The 20,708-nt window shown below is 43.9% G+C and overlaps 2 protein-coding genes across 2 annotated transcripts; one reads left to right on the top strand and one right to left on the bottom strand.

Moving 5' to 3' along the window:
* Nucleotides 1-4,990: 4,990 nt before the first annotated feature.
* LOC121846252 (piggyBac transposable element-derived protein 4-like) lies at nt 4,991-7,646 on the bottom strand. Its single transcript, XM_042320117.1, has 2 exons — nt 7,384-7,646; nt 4,991-6,842 (listed from the first exon to the last, which is right to left on the bottom strand). The coding sequence occupies exons 1-2, from the start codon at nt 7,569-7,571 to the stop codon at nt 5,150-5,152; spliced, it is 1,881 nt and encodes a 626-aa protein (XP_042176051.1). The 5' UTR covers nt 7,572-7,646; the 3' UTR covers nt 4,991-5,149.
* A 6,472-nt stretch (nt 7,647-14,118) lies between these two features.
* LOC112244791 lies at nt 14,119-20,487 on the top strand. The gene is made up of 4 exons (XM_024412596.2): nt 14,119-14,183; nt 19,333-19,570; nt 19,774-19,942; nt 20,097-20,487. The coding sequence occupies exons 2-4, from the start codon at nt 19,382-19,384 to the stop codon at nt 20,357-20,359; spliced, it is 621 nt and encodes a 206-aa protein (XP_024268364.1). The 5' UTR covers nt 14,119-14,183; nt 19,333-19,381; the 3' UTR covers nt 20,360-20,487.
* Nucleotides 20,488-20,708: the final 221 nt, after the last annotated feature.

Here is a 20,708-nt window from a genome sequence, read left to right as displayed (position 1 = left end):
TTGAGCAGCATTGCTGCGCTGTGTATTTCTGCACTCACCAGGATGTCCATATTGAGCAGCAGCTCCAGTGAAGTCTGAACCTGCCACCAAGACAAACAACTCAACAGCCAGACTGCAGATGTCTTTGTTAGGGATTCACTCAACTGTACACAGGACAATTAAGTCTCACTAACAAAGCTAGGATGGGAATCAATCCGAGTGTCAATTTGGATAATGCTCCATTTTAGGGTAATTTTCAATTGAGCCACCGTGAATGTGATCTCCACTAAGGCAGAAAACATTGCCTTTAAAACGTGCATTGTGGGCAAAGCTCAATCAGACTGAATCCCGGCCTTAGTGTTCAACTCAGCAAGGGACACTGCATAAATAGTGCTGTGTAAAATTACCATAACATTCTCTACAGCCAGTTTGTGAAAATAATACAGAATGTTTGAATCAATGACTCACCATTCACAGTAGTTGGTGCGATGCTGATGACAGGGCAATCTGAAATAGCAGAACAGGGCTGATTAGCCTACATGCAACAATTGACAGACGGATCACATATGGAAATGTTTTTTTGGTGATAGATTTTGTTTCTCGTACTCTATAATATAGGCTACTGGTAACTTCCTATAGCCCCCTGGGTTTATAGACACCCAGGACCATCGATTTGTTCACTCTACCCACTAGCATTTAGTTCACGTTGTACTATTGTGGGCCATCACAGAGACACTCACTGGCTTGTTCATAGTTGGTAATGGCTGTGCTGTTGGCCTCCAGGGCAGGCTGGATGCTCTCTGAGACGTTTCTGCACAGCGTGTAATAATAATAATCCAGACTACAAATGGTGCACCTCCCAGAAGGAGGATAGGGGGTGGATGTGCATTGCTGGAAAGGACCTGGCATCGTCAGCAGATTCTGGTTCAGGTCACCATTATGATCAAAACATTTTGTCACCTCTGGGCACTTTGTGTCGTTACACAGGAAACACATGTCCTTCATTGCAACTGAGAGAAACAGTGAGATGTATTCACACAAACAGGCAGAGGAGGATTACACTGTTGGCCAGAACAGAAAACTCATCACATCGGCCATCCAGTGGAAGAGACAAAAGGATACCAGTATCATGGGTCAACTTTGATTTTAAAATCACAGATACATACACATTAGATTATTCAATGTAAAGATCATTCTATAGCTGGGGGGGGCATTAATACTGATGAATGATAGAGAGTGTGTTAACATAGCTACCTTTTTCCAAATACAACCTGTGAAATAATGGACCAGGAATATTAGTCAAACTCAAAACAATACAAATTCCTGCAATAATTTGTCATGACATCTCTTCGAGTATGAGTTTTAGGACATTCTTAACTTGAATGAAATTCCTAACAGGAAAGAAGGAATAACGCTCTTCCTTCCAGTTTTTACTGACATTTTGCAGTTGAAGGACAGCATGAGATAATATAAGTTCAGTCTAGCAAGGAACACCACAAACAGCATGACGTCTCCGTTTGTCTGCGGCGTAGGATCTCTGCAGGCTACCTGCTAGAATTCTCCCCCCTCCCTTCTAATTTCCTTAATTTTGTGGCTAGAGTCAAATACTTTCTATAGATCAAACTTCACCGCAGGATAGGCAACCGAAATTAATAAATGTGTTATATTAAACAGAGGGAGTAAAATGTTGGCAAGCAACAAACATTTCAGAACAACTATGGCTGAATTATTATCCTTACACTTTCAAAAATACTAGTCGAATACAAGTGGGGGGGGTTCGCCCAGGGTGCCATACAAGCTAGAACAGCTACATACATTTGAAACAAATAGTCAAACCGAAAACTGCAGACAAAAATGCTATCTTCCACTAAAATCAGTGGGTTAAACTGACAACGAAGTGAAGAGTAGAAAGGGGGGCAGGGGGGAGATTCTTCTCCGTACAACACCGGGACATGTGGTTCGAAGCATTCTAGTATATATCTGCAGGTTGGCATTTATTGTCATGATTCTTACCTTGGAGGCAGTTCTGCAGAGACGTCAGCCACAAAGTCATAAAAACGGATTTTAAACCTAACCTTATCCACACTGCTAACCCTAATGCGTACCTCGAACGTTAAATGAAGACCAAAAACCGCTGGCCCAGAGAAGAAATCGCTCAGTTCTGCATATGTAACGGATGTGAAACGGCTAGCTAGTCAGCCGTGGTGCGCACTAAATAGCGTTTCAATCGGTGACGTCACCGAGACCTTGAAGTAGTGGTTCTGAGACCTTGAAGTAGTGGTTCCCCTTGCTCTGCAAGGGCCGCGGCTTTTGTGGAGCGATGGGTAACGATGCTTCGTGGGTGACTGTTGTTGATGTGTGCACTGGTTCGCAGTGGCGTGCCGTGGGCCTTCAGTGAGGTCCTACACAGTCCCACCCGAATGAATCCACCTCGTATTACCATCATTATGATGCCATGGCTCTAGACACTATACATTTAGATAGAAACGCAGTATAACCAGGCGTTGCGTCACCTTGAAATTGACATTTTTATTCATAGAATTGCAGGGGAAGAGTACAATACAGTACAGTTCAACTAATAGGCAAGAACATAGTCGAGTGCAAAAGAGTTATATTAATATTCTTCTTCTATCCATTTCTGGTCCACAAACTTTGAGCTTTAAGTCCCCAAAAAATAAAATACAGTGTGTTCACTAAACAGCGCATTGTCGCACCCAAAGCAGTTTCACCGTGATGATAAAGACAAACTATTCACTGAAAATAAAAAGAAAACAAATAAATTTGCCATTTTATTTTGTTAATATATAGGCTATTTAATATTAACGAAATAAAATGCGAAACATACATACACATTTAATAAAAAATCAAATGCATTGTATGCCTACTCACCAAAGACTGATTATTTGAACACAAAATCCATCCTCCTTTCTTTCCTCAAGAAGACTTCAATGACTCTGTTGTACAGTCTATCTGTGCGTTTTAGTTCCACCAATAAGTCCCTTTCTATCGACATGGAGGCTAATGCTGAAAGCCGAGCCTGTCCAGTAGCATTTCTGGAATACGTTTTGATTCGCTTTAAGGCCGAGAATGACCGCTCGACAGAAGCCGTGGACACAGGGATAGTCACTGTCACACATGCCAATGTGTAAAGTTGCCCCATGCCCTCACTCAGATGTTTCTGCTTAAGGAAATCAAGGAGATCAGAGGGACTTTTCCCTTCAAAATCAGTCATAGCATACATTACAGTCAGTTCTGTTTTTAGCTTGGATAGGTCGAACAGTGTTCCGTGACTCTGTTAAGCTGGAGAAGACTGTTTGCGGGAATTTTTTTCCGGTAGGTCTGAAAGTGCTGGGGGTCCAGGAGGGAGAGAAACACATTTTTCGTGGTCTTGAAACCTGTTTCGTTTCTGGCAAAAATGTTGTCCAGAATATTGCTGTGGAGTTGTTGGTATGTGCGAGGGTCTCCTTGTGCTGAGCGCTGGGTAAACTTGAGATGCGCTTTGTGTCATCGTAGATTTGACTGAACCTGCGCCTCTCTCTCGCTCAATTGTAATAATAGGCATTCCCAGCAGTACAGTTTGCAGTGCTTCTTGGAGCCTGTGAGCCATTGATAGCGCTCGTAGTTGGAACTTTGAAAGTGGCGAACGAACCCCTTTCCCGCTTGTGACAGGCTTTGTAGCGTCGGCGTTGGGCGACCTCTCCATACAATGTTTAACTTTTCTTGAAAAGTTCGTCTTGAGAATGGCGTTATAATTATATCCTTGACCAAATCGATATCTTCTCCTCCTTCCGCCATTGTGGGTTGAAAAAACAGCTTAGTAGTACGCAAATTAATTTATCAAATTCAGTTTTTTAGTTCTAAGGTTCTGCCCATAGGACCTGCCTCTCAATATTGGTAATCCAATCAAAAGACGTGCACGCACTACGCCTGCTAGCTGGCTCCTATATAACACTGGCATGCGTACAATAGCAAACTCTAAAGCTGATTGGTTGACACTAAACTTTCATTTCCATTCCCTCTTAAGCCTACCCCCCTACTTTGTGCAATTTCCGCCTGAAGACATACCCAAATCTAACAGCCTGTAGCTCAGGCACAGAACCAAGTATATGCATATTCTTGGTACCATTTGAAAGAAAACACTTAAGTTTGTGTAAATGTGAATTGAATGTAGGAGAATAACACACAATAGATCTGGTTTAGATTAAACTATGGAAAAAACATTCGTTTTTTCTATTTATTTTTGAAACATCTTTCAAATGAACAAGACAAAACAAAAATTAAGATAAGACGATGGGGACAATTTTAGTGCAAAAATTAAGAGGGCAACAGTACCTGTGCAAAATTTCAAAATGATAACTTCAAAAATGAGTGTGCTACATAACATTTATTATGAAGTCACCCAGGTGTCCCACACAAGTAGCCCAAATGTACCCAAGTGGCCAAATTGGTGAAGTACACATTTTGAAACCAATAACTATATACAAAATACCAAAATGGTATTCTAACACACCCCCCACAAAAAATCAACAATTTGAGAAAAAATCATTTTGTTAACATTTTTTTTTTTTTTAAACGTTATGAAAAACAAAATGTATACATACATTTACAAATAAACATGGGTAACTATTTACACACTCTCAGTCCTCTATCAAATCTATTTACATAGCCCCAGCCTAAAACCCCAAACAGCAAGCAATGCAGGTGTAGAAGCACGGTGGCTAAGAAAAACAACCTAGAAAGGCAAAAACCTAGGAAGAAACAAGGCAATGAGGGGTGGCCAGTCCTCTGCTGGCTGTGCCGGGTGGAGATCAGTGTTTTTGTAGAGTGTGCAACAGGACAGCACCTCAGGAGAAAAAAATTAACAGTTTAGGGTTCCATAGCAGCAGGCAGAACAGTTGAAACTGGAACAGCGGCAAGGCCAGGTGGACTGGGGACTGCAAGGAGTCATCATGTCAGGTAGTCCTGAAGCATGGTCCCAGGGGTTCAAGTCCACCGAGAGAAAGAAGGAGAGAAAGAGAGCAGACTTAAATTCACACAAGACACCGGGTAAGACAGGAAAAATACTCCAGATATAACATACTGACCCTAGCTCAGCTAGACTGCAGACTGGTGTTCTCAGCTAGACCGCAGACCCACTTTGCCATATGACCCCACCAACATTGCCAAAACTCTAGACAATGTTCTGCTGCTCATGCCAGATGCCATAGCAGTCTCTCTCTGATGTAAAGCAGAGGGTCACTGAGCATGTGCTGCATGTGATGGGAGACTTCATCTTGCAAACAACACAGCAACGCCTCCATGCTGTGCCCTTTTGGCCCTTAGGCACATCCATGCCTGCACAAATATATTTGGGCAGATGAACACTTGTGGCAGAAGCAGAAGGGACAGGGCTTGGTGCAGTGGTGCTGTAGCCAGCAAGCTCCCTGATGAGCTGCTCTCTGAAGGCTTTCTGTGAGAGGAAGGGCTTTCCACAGCTCGTTGCCATTTCCTTGTGTAGGATGAATGCATTCACTACGGCGATGTCGATGAAATGATAGAAGAAGGTCTTGTACCATTTCATTGTCTTGTGGAGAACATTGTAGTAGCCGATTAGCGCGTCCGAAAGGTCGACTCCGCCCATGCTCTTGTTGTAGTCCTTCACTGCAGCTGGAACGGGGACATTTTTGGTGGTCCATGTCCCGGCACCGTCCTTCACACGCCTGACAACACGATCCCCACTGAAGGACTTGTGGATAGTGGAGCACATCACCACCTCTCTGGTATCCATCCACTTTACAAAAAGCAGGCCATCTTCACGGATCCATCGCATGCTCCCCCGCTCAGCCCGCTTAGGCATGTCGTTCACCTTTGTCTTCGGAAAGCCCACACTGTTGGTACGAATGGTGCCACAAGCCCATACATCCAGCTTCCTTAGGTCTGCAAACAGGGTAGGGCTTGTGTAGAAGTTATCCACAAACAGTTTGTAGCCCTTCCCTAGCAGTTGAAAATCCAATAATGCCATTACAGAGTCATAGCTGAGTCCCTTGCCAGTAGCAAAACTGTTCTTCCCCTCGTAGACAAAGAAATTGCATGTGTAGGCACATACAGAATCAGCCAAAACAAACAGCTTGTAACCCCACTTGGTTGGTTTGTTTCTCATGTATTGTTTGAGGCCAATTCTTGCCTTTGAGGATACCATCCTCTCATCGATTGACACATTCTGGGCTGGCTGAAAATACGTCTTGCAGGCCTCAACAATGCTGTGGTAGAGCGGCTTGATCTTGCACAGTCTATCAAACGCTGCTGTGCCCCTCTTCTTCTCATTCTCTTCATCAACCTTTGGGTCACTGATGTGAAGCGCCTGTGAAATAATCATAAACCTTTTGCAGGACATAACAGTCATGGGGAAAGGCAGTTGGTACAGATATGACGTTTTCCAGTAGTCCTTCAGGTTCTTCAGCTTCACCAGCCCCATGTAGATAACAAGTGAAAGGTAGCAAAAAAGATCTGACATGGATATGGGCTTCCATGCTACCTTTTTGCCTGCTTGTTTCTTCTTCCCATTCTTATTTGTGTTGGACACGAGCGAACCTACAACAGATGGTGTAAAAAACAGTTGGAAAAGCTGAAGGGGGGTGTAAGTGGAGGTCGGGTTCACCTGAGGTCCTGGCTTCCTTTTCGGCCTAAAAGTTGGTTGTGGTGGCTCCACATCATCTTCTAGGATGGTGTGCCAACGCCCATCTGTCCCTCTGTTAGTGGGTGGCACACTTCCCCTCTTCCTCTTCACACCTCTAGATGGCCCGGGAGGTGTGGAGCCAGAGACGGCAGGGGTACAGCTGGATGAACACCTTGGCACTGGGGGCTCCCAGTCGGAGTCAGTGCCACTGTGAAAGAAAATGTTCAGTTAGAATAGTTTCACATATGAGCCCTGTATCAACAGCTATAATAAACATACATATAGAGTACAGGGAGTAGCCCTGTATCAACAGCTATAATAAACATGCATATAGAGTACAGGGAACATAAAGTGCTGTTCCATATCACTTTGGCAATTGATGTGGGCCTGCCTCAAAATAGGCTATTTGGGTAGACCATGCGTTCTCAAACAGGCCCCCACTCACAATGACAAGCTAACGTGCACTTTAGCCATTTCATTACATCGCTATATATTGCTAATAAAATGTAAAAACAGCTATAATATACATGTATATAAAGTGCTGTTCCACATCAATTGCCAAAGTGAAATGGGCTTACCTCAAAATAGGCTATTTGGGGTAGACCATGCGTTCTCAAAGAAACAGGCCCTCACTCACAATGGCTAGCTAACGTGTACTTTAGCCATTTTTGCAAATAAAATGTAAAAACAATCACTAATAATATTTTATATTAAAGTCAAACAACGGCATTAGCGTGAGAGCAACTTACCAGTCCAAAACGATGTCCTCTCCGTTCAAAAAATATTCCTCAGCTTCAGAATCGAAACTATGGGAGCTAATGGAGTCCTCTTCAATCTCGGCCAAATCTGTCTCACTATCCCGGGCAATCTCTTCCAAAATCGTTTCTACATTCGTGTATCTAGTCTTAGAGGTAGCTTTCTTTGACTTATTTGCCATTTTAGTCACGAAATAAACAGTTGAAGTAGCAAATTACTGAAAAACGTCTGTGCGTAATTAGAATCACTCCTTCACGGTTCAATTGGCAATGGTGAAAGAACGATCTTTACGCCTGCATCCAGTGTATAGGTTTGTCTTACAACAATGAATCATGGGATATTTCCAGTTACATCTGCTCATTGGCTATCTACCCAGCTAGATTTCAAGAAGATCAGTGGTCATTGGGTTAAAATAGAGTCAATTAAAGAGACAGTGGTCATGTACTTGGTGCGCAATGGGCTCCTCACTGTTGTCTTCCAATCGGTATTACCATATCAATAGGTCCCGCAAAATGGCCCATCAGGGTTCATTGTGTTCCAAACAAAGAGTTGATTGCAAGTAAACCAAACATGACTGGATAGAGAGGGAAAAGACGAGGAAAAGAGAGTCTCTTTACGTTGGACGTTACTTTGAAAATTGTATGACAGGAAATTCAATGAGATAAGCGTTCACAAAATGTTTCGTGTTAGGCTATAAAAAATGGATTTAACCGAACAAACGACCATTCATTGTGTAACAATGAGCCTTGGGATTGCAACCAGAGCAAGATCTTCAAAGGTAAATGATTTATTTCAATGCAATCTGTGACTTTGTTACGCAAGTGCTGGTTGAATAAGTAGTTTGATATGGGGGTCTATGCTCAGATAATCGCAGCTATTTCTTTCGCAATAAATTATTTTTTAAATATGACAACGCAGTTGGATTAGCAAGATTCTAGGCTTTTGAAGCATGTGAGACACTTGTATTTTCATGAATGTTTGATATGACTATTTGTGGCGAACACCGTATGTTGTTGAATTCAATCCCGTATCCGGGATCGGTAGTTCAGAGAGGTTTTAAACTACAAGAGCCTGCACTGTTGATTCTGAAGGCCCGAGGGCAGATTTTAGACCCCTGGCAACACATGATGGCTGAATATGATTGGATAAAAGATCTAACATAAAGACCAGCCCTCCAAATCTCAACCTGGGGCTGGAAGCAGTGCAACCAAGAGGAACGCTATGAAATGAAGAGTATAGCTCTTACTCTGGGGAATAATTTAATACATATTTGTGGGAAAATATATATATATATTTTTTATATTCTGATGATGTTTAGGCCAGCAGAGAAGGCCTTGCTGGCCCTGACGGCCCACCACTGCTGGTTCGCGCCCGGGTATGGGCGAGGGGACGGTCTGAAGTTATACTGTTACACATACAGGGCAAGATTCATGACAAACGGCAACCTGCTCCCTATCCTGGCGCGTAGACTCTGAAACCGCAACAAGGTTATCGAGTTGGGTCAGACGATCGTCTGGTCAAAAACAATCTAGAGGCTATCAGAACAGTACGATATATCCAAATAAATATGGTTCTGATATTTCCGGTTATATTCCATGCAAAATAAGATAATATAGTCTACGTCTACAAGCGTGGCCGATACAATTCAATAACAAGGTCTAGAAACACCATGAAAGACAGCGGTAACAACATTCAACGACCCAACCGATACAATGAAAATAAACTCACCTGACTGTTGTATCCTTTGGTACCGGCCCAGTATTTTCTGGCTACTGTTATCTACCGGTGCGTGCAGCCCTACATCCTACCCTCTCCGCCTCTAGCCTACTTCAAATTACATGCTGAACAGACAGCAAGCGTGCGTTTTTGTACACCCTGGTGTCTGGACGGTCTGAAGTTACACTGTTACGCATACAGAGCAAGATTCATGACAAACGGCAACCTGCTCCCTATCCTGGCGCGTAGACTCTGAAACCGCAGAGTCTGGTGTCAGACACGCTCAGGACATGCAGGTTGACATATAAAAACAAACTCTGAACCACCTATATTAATTTGGGGACAGATCGAAAAATATTAAACATTTATGGCAATAGCTAGCTTTCTGTTGCTAGCCAATTTGTCCTGGGATATAAACATTGGGTTGTTATTTTACCTGAAATGCACAAGGTCCTCTACTCCAACAATGAAGGGTAACGTTAAACCAATCCCTCCTCATTCAGGCTTCTTCTTTGGACTGTATCTACTACTACTCATGCAGGTCCAGGATTTGTTTCAGCCTGTGTTCGTTTGAGTTTCACACGTGTTTTATAGCACCAAATGCTCCAGGATGAGATCTAACAAGATATGCGAGAGCGCAGTAGCTGCATAGCTCAGGACTCCTGGCAGTTAGTTTTAGCTTCTCTGGTTCTGCTGCCACCTTCTGGTCAGTCGAGCGTTGGAAATGTAAACTGATGTCTTGGCTCTTTCTGCCACTGGCCCTGGCTTTGGCTGCAAGTGGTGAGTTGTCCTGTAATGCCATTGCTGCAGACTCTGTAGTATGCACCACTTATTTAGCTACATTGTATAGATACTCAAATATTGTTGTCCATGTTCAGAAGCAGGCTACTGCACCTTGCATGTAGCTTGGTAGCCGTAGCGTTTCTGCTTTAGCCAGCAACTCATCATACATGACAATGCAAAATAAGTCTTCAAAACAGGAACAAGCTGGTAAATGTGCTGCAGGTACTGTTCCTTTTCCTAATGAGTGTCATTATTACTGCTAATTAGAGATGGGTCCTGGGGGATTGCAGTGAGCTGGCTTGTTGTTTATCAAACAGCCTGCTCCATGTGGAGGGTATCTGCTGCTAGGTTTAGGAACAGAACCTTACAACTGGCCTCTCCGTGTGGTAACCTACAGTACCATAGTCTGCTGTGTGTGTAGCCATATGTGACAGTGAGGCAGGGGAAGTACTATTGTGTCAAAGTTGTTGGTACACCTAATGTCCAGTCATGATGATTATATTTATGGGATCCTGAGTGGCTCAGAGGTCTAAGGCAGTGCATCGCAGTGCTAGAGGCGTCACTACAGACCCGGGTTTGATCCCAGGTTGTATCACAACCGGCCGTGATCGGGAGTCCCATAGGGCAGCGCACAATTGGCCGGGTTAGGGGAGGGTTTGTCTGGGGTACGCTGTCATTGTAAATGAGAATGTGTTCTTAACTGACTTGCCTAGTTAAATAAAGGTAAACAAATGTATATATTTGAGATAGGGGTTGGCTTTTGTTGTTGTGTGCCCAGTTCATCTCAAAATCATACTAAAATCAAAGACTCCCCTCACTGTTTTAAGAGTAAACATTGTGAACACTAACAGCCTATTGAATTTGGCCACTATGTGTTGATATTGAGCTGCTCAGATTTCACCCCAGCCCTATAGGGTAGTAATCTCCTTCTCCTATTGATGGTAGGCCATGTTAGATGTTTCTATAACGTATTGGTCTCATGCTGTGTACATAACAGTGTCACTATCTGGATGCGCTGTGTCTGTTGACCTTTCCATTGGTTGAGGTTCATCACCCACCACTCCTAAAGAGTTCCTCATAGATAGATGTTTTATGTGAGTTTCCAATCTCTATAAGTTTTTCTTTTTGTATACAGTAAGGGTTGAGACTCTGTCTGGGGGAACTCAACCCTCTGGCACACAATTCTGTATGGATCATCAACTAAAGGTAAGAGCATTGGACTAGTAACCGGATGGTTGCAAGTTCAAATCCCAGAGCTGACAAGGTACACATCTGTCGTTCTGCCCCTGAACAGGCAGTTAACCCACTGTTCCTAGGCCGTCATTGAAAATAAGAATTTGTTCTTAACTGACTCGCCTGGTTAAACAAAGGTATATGAAAAAAATAATTTAAAAAAGTAAATTTCAGGACCAGTTTATAAAGTCAACATTTTCAGCCTGTGTCATATTTCTAACAAGGAAATTGTTAGTTAATGCAGTGTGGAACAACATTTGATCTCTTTGTTATTAATATGTAATGTTATGTAATGTTTAGTCAAATATGGCCACGGCTGTTTCCCAAACTCCAGTCACCCTGTGTCTTTTGGCCTGCCACACTGTTACAGGGAAAGATGGTAGCATTACTTATATTACTGTGAGGCTACTTGATTGAATATAGGGCCTAGTCATTCTGACGTTCCCATCCATTGCCCAATCTCTTCATCTTCAGAAATACAAATATTTGTTAACCTGCATCTCACTCTTATGGTCATTTGTGCAAACATTCCACTACCTCACTGAATGTAGAGAAGCACTGAATGGAGAGAGCTTCTGCCCTAAGTAGTCTTTGATAATCAGAAAGATATTAAACAGGACTAAACCTCACTACAAGGTTGTTTTTTTACCATGTTACAAAGTTGATATGATGCCATAGGGTAATCCCAAGGATTTAAACTTCCAGGAAGGTTAGTTAAAGGTCAATGTGTGGAATGGACGTACAATAACAAGATCACAGGGCCTTGATTGGTGTGCCCACTCACAGATATGCTCCCGAGTGGCGCAGCGGTCTAAGGCATTGCATCCCAGTGCAAGAGGTGTCACTGTAGTCCCTGGTTTGAATCCAGGCTGCATCACACCTGGCTGTGATTGGAAGTCCCACAGGGCGGTGCACAATTGGCCCAGCATCGTCCAGGTTTGGCCGTGGTATGCCGTCATTGTAAATAAGAATTTGTTCTTGACTGACTTACCTAGTTTAATAAAGGTTACATTTAAACATTTAAATATATATATATATATATATAAATATCATGTCTCTCATGTTTGAGTAGGTACAAGTTGCAACTAATCACTGGTTCAGGGTTTGATGTTTTCATGTTAACGTGTATTTGAAAGTTCACCTGTGTTTGAGTCATTTGAAAAGTTTACGTAAAAGAGATTTTAAGCCTTTTTCCAAGACACAAAACATTTATTCTCTGAGAGTGTATTTCTCTCTGATATACAGTCGTGGCCAAAAGTTTTGAGAATGATACAAATATTCATTTTCACAGTCTCCTGCCTCAGTTTATTTGATGGCAATTTGCATATCCTCCAGAATGTTATGAAGAGTGATCAGATGAATTGCAAATAATTGCAAAGTCCCTCTTTGCCATGCAAATTAACTGAATTCCCAAAAAACATTTCCACTGCATTTCAGCACTGCCACAAAAGGATCAGCTGACATCATGTCAGTGATTCTCTCATTAACACAGGTGTGAGTGTTGACGAGGACAAGGTTGGAGATCACTCTGTCATGCTGATTGAGTTCGAATAACATACTGGAAGCTTCAAAAGGAGGGTGGTGCTTGGAATCATTGTTCTTCCTCTGTCAACCATGGTTACCTGCAAGGAAACATGTGCCGTCATCATTGCTTTGCACAAAAATGGCTTCACAGGCAAGGATATTGCTGCCAGTAAGATTGCACCTAAATCCACCATTTACCGGATCATCAAGAACTTCAAGGAGAGCGGTTCAATTGTTGTGAAGAAGGCTTCAGGACGCACAAGAAAGTCCAGCAAGCGCCAGGACCATCTCCTAAAGTTGATTCAGCTGCGGGATCGGGGCACCACCAGTACAGAGCTTGCTCAGGAATGGCAGCAGGCAGGTGTGAGTGCATCTGCACGCACAGTGTGGTGAAGACTTTTGGAGGATGGCCTGGTGTCAAGAAGAGCAGCAAAGAAGCCACTTCTCTCCAGGAAAAACATCAGATATTCTGATAAAGGTACAGGGATTGGACTGCTGAGGACTGGGGTAAAGTCATTTCTCTGATGAATCCCCTTTCCGATTGTTTGGGGTATCCGGAAAAAAGCTTGTCCGGAGAAGACAAGGTGAGCGTTACCATCAGTCCTGTGTCATGCCAACAGTGAAGCATCCTGAGACCATTCATGTGTGGGATTGCTTCTCAGCCAAGGGAGTGGGCTCACTCACAATTTTACCTAAGAACACAGCCATGAATAAAGAATGGTACCAACACATCCTCCGAGAGCAACTTCTCCCAACCATCCAGGAACAGTTTGGTGACGAACAATGCCTTTTCCAGCATGATGGAGCACCTTGCCATAAGGCAAAAGTGATAACTAAGTGGCTCTGGGAACAAAACATCAATATTTTGGGTCCATGGCCAGGATACTTCCCAGACCTTAATCCCATTGAGAACTTGTGGTCAATCCTCAAGAGGCGGGTGTACAAACAAAAACCCACAAATTCTGACAAACTCCAAGCATTGATTATGCAAGAATGGGCTGCCATCAGTCAGGATGTGGCCCAGAAGTTAATTGACAGCCCGGGCGGATTGCAGAGGTCTTGAAAAAGAAGGGTCAACACTGCAAGTATTGACTCTTTGCATCAACTTCATGTAATTGTCAATAAAAGCCTTTGACACTTATGAAATGCTTGTAATTATACTTCAGTATTCCATAGTAACATCTGACAAAAATATCTAAAGACACTGAAGCAGCAAACTTTGTGGAAATTAATATTTGTGTCATTCTCAAAACTTTTGGCCACGACTGTAGTATGATAATGATTATCTTTGACATAAAATGACTGTGAACTAAGGCCTGATTACTGTAACATGGCCAACATATCATTCCCACACACAATACTCAGGCTTGTATGAGACACACACACACAGAGCATATGCACCTGGTGTGACACCTGTACAGGTAACCTCCCAGGAGGGAGAGAGGGAGGGAGGGAGGGAGGACACATACACTCTTCTCCTGCTGAACATACTGCTGTTACATACTCTACTCCACATCCAAAAAGAAAACACAATTCAGTAAGTACATTTATCTTTGGTTTGGTTGTGGTTAGAACTGTGTTGTTTGTGACCTCCAAAATAGTTAGAACTGTGTTGGTTGTGACCTCAAATGGTTAGAACTGTGTTGGTTGTGACCTCCATAATGGTTAGAACTGTGTTGGTTGTGGCCTCAAATGGTTAGAACTGTGTTGGTTGTGGCCTCCATAATGGTTAGAACTATGTTAGTTGTGGCCTCCATAATGGTTAGAACTATCAAATCAAATCAAATTTTATTTGTCACATACACATGGTTAGCAGATGTTAATGCGAGTGTAGCGAAATGCTTGTGCTTCTAGTTCCGACAATGCAGTAATAACGAGCAAGTAATCTAACTAACAATTCCAAAAAAAACTACTGTCATACACAGTGTAAGGGGATAAAGAATATGTACATAAGGATATATGAATGAGTGATGGTACAGAGCAGCATAGGCAAGATACAGTAGATGATATCGAGTACAGTATATACATATGAGATAAGTATGTAAACCAAGTGGCATAGTTAAAGTGGCTAGTGATACATGTATTACATAAGGATGCAGTCGATGATATAGAGTACAGTATCAACGTATGCATATGAGATGAACAATGTAGGGTAAGTAACATTATATAAGGTAGCATTGTTTAAAGTGGCTAGCGATACATTTACATCATTTCCCATCAATTCCCATGATTAAAGTGGCTGGAGTAGAGTCAGTGTCATTGACAGTGTGTTGGCAGTAGCCACTCAATGTTAGTGGTGGCTGTTTAACAGTCTGATGGCCTTGAGATAGAAGCTGTTTTTCAGTCTCTCGGTCCCAGCTTTGATGCACCTGTACTGACCTCGCCTTCTGGATGGCAGCGGGGTGAACAGGCAGTGGCTCGGGTGGTTGATGTCCTTGATGATCTTTATGGCCTTCCTGTAGCATCGGGTGGTGTAGGTGTCCTGGAGGGCAGGTAGTTTGCCCCCGGTGATGCGTTGTGCAGACCTCACTACCCTCTGGAGAGCCTTACGGTTGAGGGCGGTGCAGTTGCCATACCAGGCGGTGATACATCCCGCCAGGATGCTCTCGATTGTGCATCTGTAGAAGTTTGTGAGTGCTTTTGGTGACAAGCCGAATTTCTTCAGCCTCCTGAGGTTGAAGAGGCGCTGCTGCGCCTTCCTCACGATGCTGTCTGTGTGAGTGGACCAATTCAGTTTGTCTGTGATGTGTATGCCGAGGAACTTAAAACTTGCTACCCTCTCCACTACTGTTCCATCGATGTGGATGGGGGTGTTCCCTCTGCTGTTTCCTGAAGTCCACAATCATCTCCTTAGTTTTGTTGACGTTGAGTGTGAGGTTATTTTCCTGACACCACACTCCGAGGGCCCTCACCTCCTCCCTGTAGGCCGTCTCGTCGTTGTTGGTAATCAAGCCTACCACTGTTGTGTCGTCCGCAAACTTGATGATTGAGTTGGAGGCGTGCATGGCCACGCAGTCGTGGGTGAACAGGGAGTACAGGAGAGGGCTCAGAACGCACCCTTGTGGGGCCCCAGTGTTGAGGATCAGCGGGGAGGAGATGTTGTTGCCTACCCTCACCACCTGGGGGCGGCCCGTCAGGAAGTCCAGTACCCAGTTGCACAGGGCGGGGTCGAGACCCAGGGTCTCGAGCTTGATGACGAGCTTGGAGGGTACTATGGTGTTGAATGCCGAGCTGTAGTCGATGAACAGCATTCTCACATAGGTATTCCTCTTGTCCAGATGGGTTAGGGCAGTGTGCAGTGTGGTTGAGATTGCATCGTCTGTGGACCTATTTGGGCGGTAAGCAAATTGGAGTGGGTCAAGGGTGTCAGGTAGGGTGGAGGTGATATGGTCCTTGACTAGTCTCTCAAAGCACTTCATGATGACGGATGTGAGTGCTACGGGGCGGTAGTCGTTTAGCTCAGTTACCTTAGCTTTCTTGGGAACAGGAACAATGGTGGCCCTCTTGAAGCATGTGGGAACAGCAGACTGGTATAGGGATTGATTGAATATGTCCGTAAACACACCGGCCAGCTGGTCTGCGCATGCTCTGAGGGCGCGGCTGGGGATGCCGTCTGGGCCTGCAGCCTTGCGAGGGTTAACACGTTTAAATGTCTTACTCACTTCGGCTGCAGTGAAGGAGAGACCGCATGTTTCCGTTGCAGGCCGTGTCAGTGGCACTGTATTGTCCTCAAAGCGGGCAAAAAGTTATTTAGTCTGCCTGGGAGCAAGACATCCTGGTCCGTGACTGGGCTGGGTTTCTTCCTGTAGTCCGTGATTGACTGTAGACCCTGCCACATACCTCTTGTGTCTGAGCCGTTGAATTGAGATTCTACTTTGTCTCTGTACTGGCGCTTAGCTTGTTTGATAGCCTTGCGGAGGGAATAGCTGCACTGTTTGTATTCAGTCATGTTACCAGACACCTTGGCCTGATTAAAAGCAGTGGTTCGTGCCTTCAGTTTCACACGAATGCTGCCATCAATCCACGGTTTCTGGTTAGGGAATGTTTTAATCGTTGCTATGGGAACGACATCTTCAACGCACGTTCTAATGAACTCGCACACCGTATCAGCGTATTCGTCAATGTTGTTGTCTGACGCAATACGAAACATCTCCCAGTCCACGTGATGGAAGCAGTCTTGGAGTGTGGAGTCAGCTTGGTCGGACCAGCGTTGGACAGACCTCAGCGTGGGAGCTTCTTGTTTTAGTTTCTGTCTGTAGGCAGGGATCAACAAAATGGAGTCGTGGTCAGCTTTTCCGAAAGGGGGCGGGGCAGGGCCTTATATGCGTCGCGGAAGTTAGAGTAACAATGATCCAGGGTCTTTCCACCCCTGATTGCGCAATCGATATGCTGATAAAATTTAGGGAGTCTTGTTTTCAGATTAGCCTTGTTAAAATCCCCAGCTACAATGAATGCAGCCTCCGGATAAATCGTTTCCAGTTTGCAGAGAGTTAAATAAAGTTCGTTCAGAGCCATCGATGTGTCTGCTTGGGGGGATATATACGGCTGTGATTATAATCGAAGAGAATTCTCTTGGTAGATAATGCGGTCTACATTTGATTGTGAGGAATTCTACATCAGGTGAACAGAAGGATTTGAGTTCCTGTATGTTTCTTTCATCACACCATGTCACGTTGGCCATAAGACATACGCCCCCACCCGTCTTCTTACCAGAAAGATGTTTGTTTCTGTCGGCGCGATGCGTGGAGAAACCCGCTGGCTGCACCGCTTCGGATTGCGTCTCTCCAGTTAGCCATGTTTCCGTGAAGCAAAGAACGTTACAATCTCTGATGTCCCTCTGGAATGCTACCCTTGCTCGGATTTCATCAACCTTGTTGTCAAGAGACTGGACATTGGCAAGAAGAATGCTAGGGAGTGGTGCACGATGTGCCCGTCTCCGGAGTCTGACCAGAAGACCGCTTCGTTTCCCTCTTTTTCTGAGTCGTTTTTTTTTGTTGGTCGCTGCATGTGATCCACTCGGTTACACTGGTTGTAAGGCAGAACACAGGATCTGCAACTATGTTGGTTGTGTGTTGTTGCTCTGTTAATTGCATCATTATCTAATGATTGACAGTGTGTTGATTTTTACATTTTGAAGTAAACAATGATCTGTCTCACAGAATAACACTTATAATACTTTTTAAAAAACATTTTCAATCTATGAATAGTTCATCTGTGAAAAATGCATCACTAATGTACAAGGACAGAGTATTAACAATTGACTAATGAACTAATTCAAATGAATAAGATATTCAGAATAGACAGGACTGTATTTAGAGGAGACTTTTTTTTAGAGGAATTTGTAACCAATGTATATTCATATAGTCAAATAATTCTGTGATTGGTAATTATGACCATAAACCCCAGAATCACCACGCTCAGACAGGCGGATTGCATGACACACCTCAAGGCCTAAATGAGAAGTCAAATCTCCAGAAGTCATATGCAAATGACTTAGAGGAAAGTATTTTACAGAAGTTATGATAGGAAAGCAGTGGTTTTGAAAGAGAGACATGGAAAGAGAGGAGGAGGAGAGAGAGAGAGGGAGAGGGTGGAGAGAGAGGAGGAAAAGAGTACGGTAGAAAGGAAAATATAACCAAGAGAAAGATCGAGAGATGGAGAAAGAGCGTGACATAACATATCAATTAAAGTGCATGTTTTTCTCAGCATGTTCTCCTTTACCCCCAGTGTGCTTACTCCATGGGGCAGGTAACTAGGTGGATAACTAGGGCGGTAAGCTAGGCAGCTGTGAGCTCTCAGCCCTAGAGGAGGAAGCCTTAAAGAATATACCCCAGTATCCCTGAGACCTGGCTCACATGGAGACACGTTGTCCAACTGACATTTTTCGGACAATAAAAGTTGTCTTTTACTGAGAACAAAGGGATGCACGATAGATAGAAACAATATTAGAATTACGTTTAGCGAAAGGTGTGATATTAGAATGATTCCACTCTCTCCTCACCTCCCTCCCTGCTGAGGCAACAGACACAAACATGGACTCTGCTTCCCGCTTCTATTTCCAGCCGAATAGCACCATGAAATACCCTGACTCTGACCGTGAATGGGTACCTCAACATTCATCTTCATTTACATAGCTAGATGTATTCAAAATATGCAAATACACTGACAGTACTCTAGTTATACACCAGGAGTGTTGCAAACAATTATTTACATAATGGGGATTGTATCCATTTTAGACACAAAGGCCATATTTGGTCTTGTTTTATGTAAAATTATACAGTGTTTTTTTATTTATTTTAAATCATTTTTTATTTTTACCCCTTTTCTCCCCAATTTCGTGGTATCCAATTGTTTAGTAGCTACTATCTTGTCTCATCGCTACCACTCCCGTACGGGCTCGGGAGAGACAAAGGTTGAAAGTCATGCGTCCTCCGATACACAACCCAACCAAGCCGCACTGCTTCTTAACACAGCGCGCATCCAACGCGGAAGCCAGCCACAATGTGTCGGAGGAAACACATTGGTACCTTGAGCATGAGCGAGTGCTTAGTCACAGAAATATGACAAACAAACAAGGGAGGAGAGTTCAGAACAGATGTTGGATGACTTACTAAACACGGTACTGAATAGCCAGTAGGGTATTTTACTTAACTCTGACCTATGACCTCTGACCCTTTCCTATCCAGACTAGGCTCCTCCTCCTTCCAGCTGAAGAAGAAGCTCTTCAACACTGTGATGTCATTATCTGTGGATGATTCCAGTCCTGAGCTGCTGGGTCCCGGTGTTACGCTGCTTTCCCCTTTCCATCTCTCCCAGTTCTCCCCCGACGCCCTCAAGGACACCCTGATGTCACTGGGGTCAGAGGTGAAGTGGGGTCTGACCCAGGCCAAAACACTGGCCAATAAACTACTGCAGGGGAAGCAGGTGAGAGAGGTGTTACTCTTATCAATATGCCTTAGTCTCAGTCAGTACTATTAACAGGCTTCTCAACTGGAATGTTTAGGCGATCCTCTTGTATTGTATGAGGGGCCGAGGTAGGTACTAATGGTCAAATAGAGAGCAGCTCTAAAAACTCATTTCTGTATCTCTTCTCTTCCTTCTTCTCTTCCTTCCTTCCTTCCCTCTAGTCGTGGCTGAAAGAGACTCTGTCTGACCAGTTGGACAGCCTACCCAGGCCTCCAGTCCCTAACCCTCCTCAGGAGTTTAGTAGGGGTCCGGACCTCTCAGCCCTGCGATGGAAACTCTTCTCTCTCTTCACCTCCACATCTGAAGTAATGCCCATGCGCAGGAGATCAGGTGAGAGAGGAGAAACACACACACCTAAGGTGCAGATGAGAATGTGTGTGGGATTATTTTGAATATGAACATAATAAAGATGCACATTACAATACATTTACCACAACCTCCCTGGACCCTCTCTCTCTCTCTCTCTCTCTCTCTCTCTCTCTAGTTCTCCCTCAGGGGGAGGCGGGCCTTACTGTGTCACTGTTGGAGGAACTGGGCGGAACCAATGTCTACTGGAGCCCAGCCCAGCTCTCCAAGATGGACGCCGGCACAATCACCGCTGTCATGGAAATGCTGGGGGAGGTCCTTGATTACAGCGCCGAGCAACTAGTTGTGCTCAGAGAGAAGGCCATCCAGGTAGATGGCCAAGCTCAGGCACAGATCAGTTTACCCTCTTCAAGTCTACGGGGGTTCCGAAACATACCTTAGATCATTGTCTAAATCACAGTGCTCCTTGGGATGTTTAAAGCTTGGGAAATCTTTTTGTATCCAAATCCGGCTTTAAACTTCTTCACAACAGTATCTCGGACCTGCCTGGTGTGTTCCTTGTTCTTCATGATGCTCTCTGCGCTTTTAACGGACCTCTGAGACTATCACAGTGCAGGTGCATTTATACGGAGACTTGATTACACACAGGTGGATTGTATTTATCATCATTAGTCATTTAGGTCAACATTGGATCATTCAGAGATCCTCACTGAACTTCTGGTGAGAGTTTGCTGCACTGAAAGTAAAGGGGCTGAATAATTTTGCATGCCCAATCTTTCAGTTTTTGATT

Source organism: Oncorhynchus tshawytscha, linkage group LG03, assembly GCF_018296145.1.
Source record: "Oncorhynchus tshawytscha isolate Ot180627B linkage group LG03, Otsh_v2.0, whole genome shotgun sequence".
Taxonomy (NCBI): Eukaryota; Metazoa; Chordata; class Actinopteri; order Salmoniformes; family Salmonidae; genus Oncorhynchus; species Oncorhynchus tshawytscha.
This window is presented reverse-complemented; position numbering and strand designations above follow the sequence as displayed.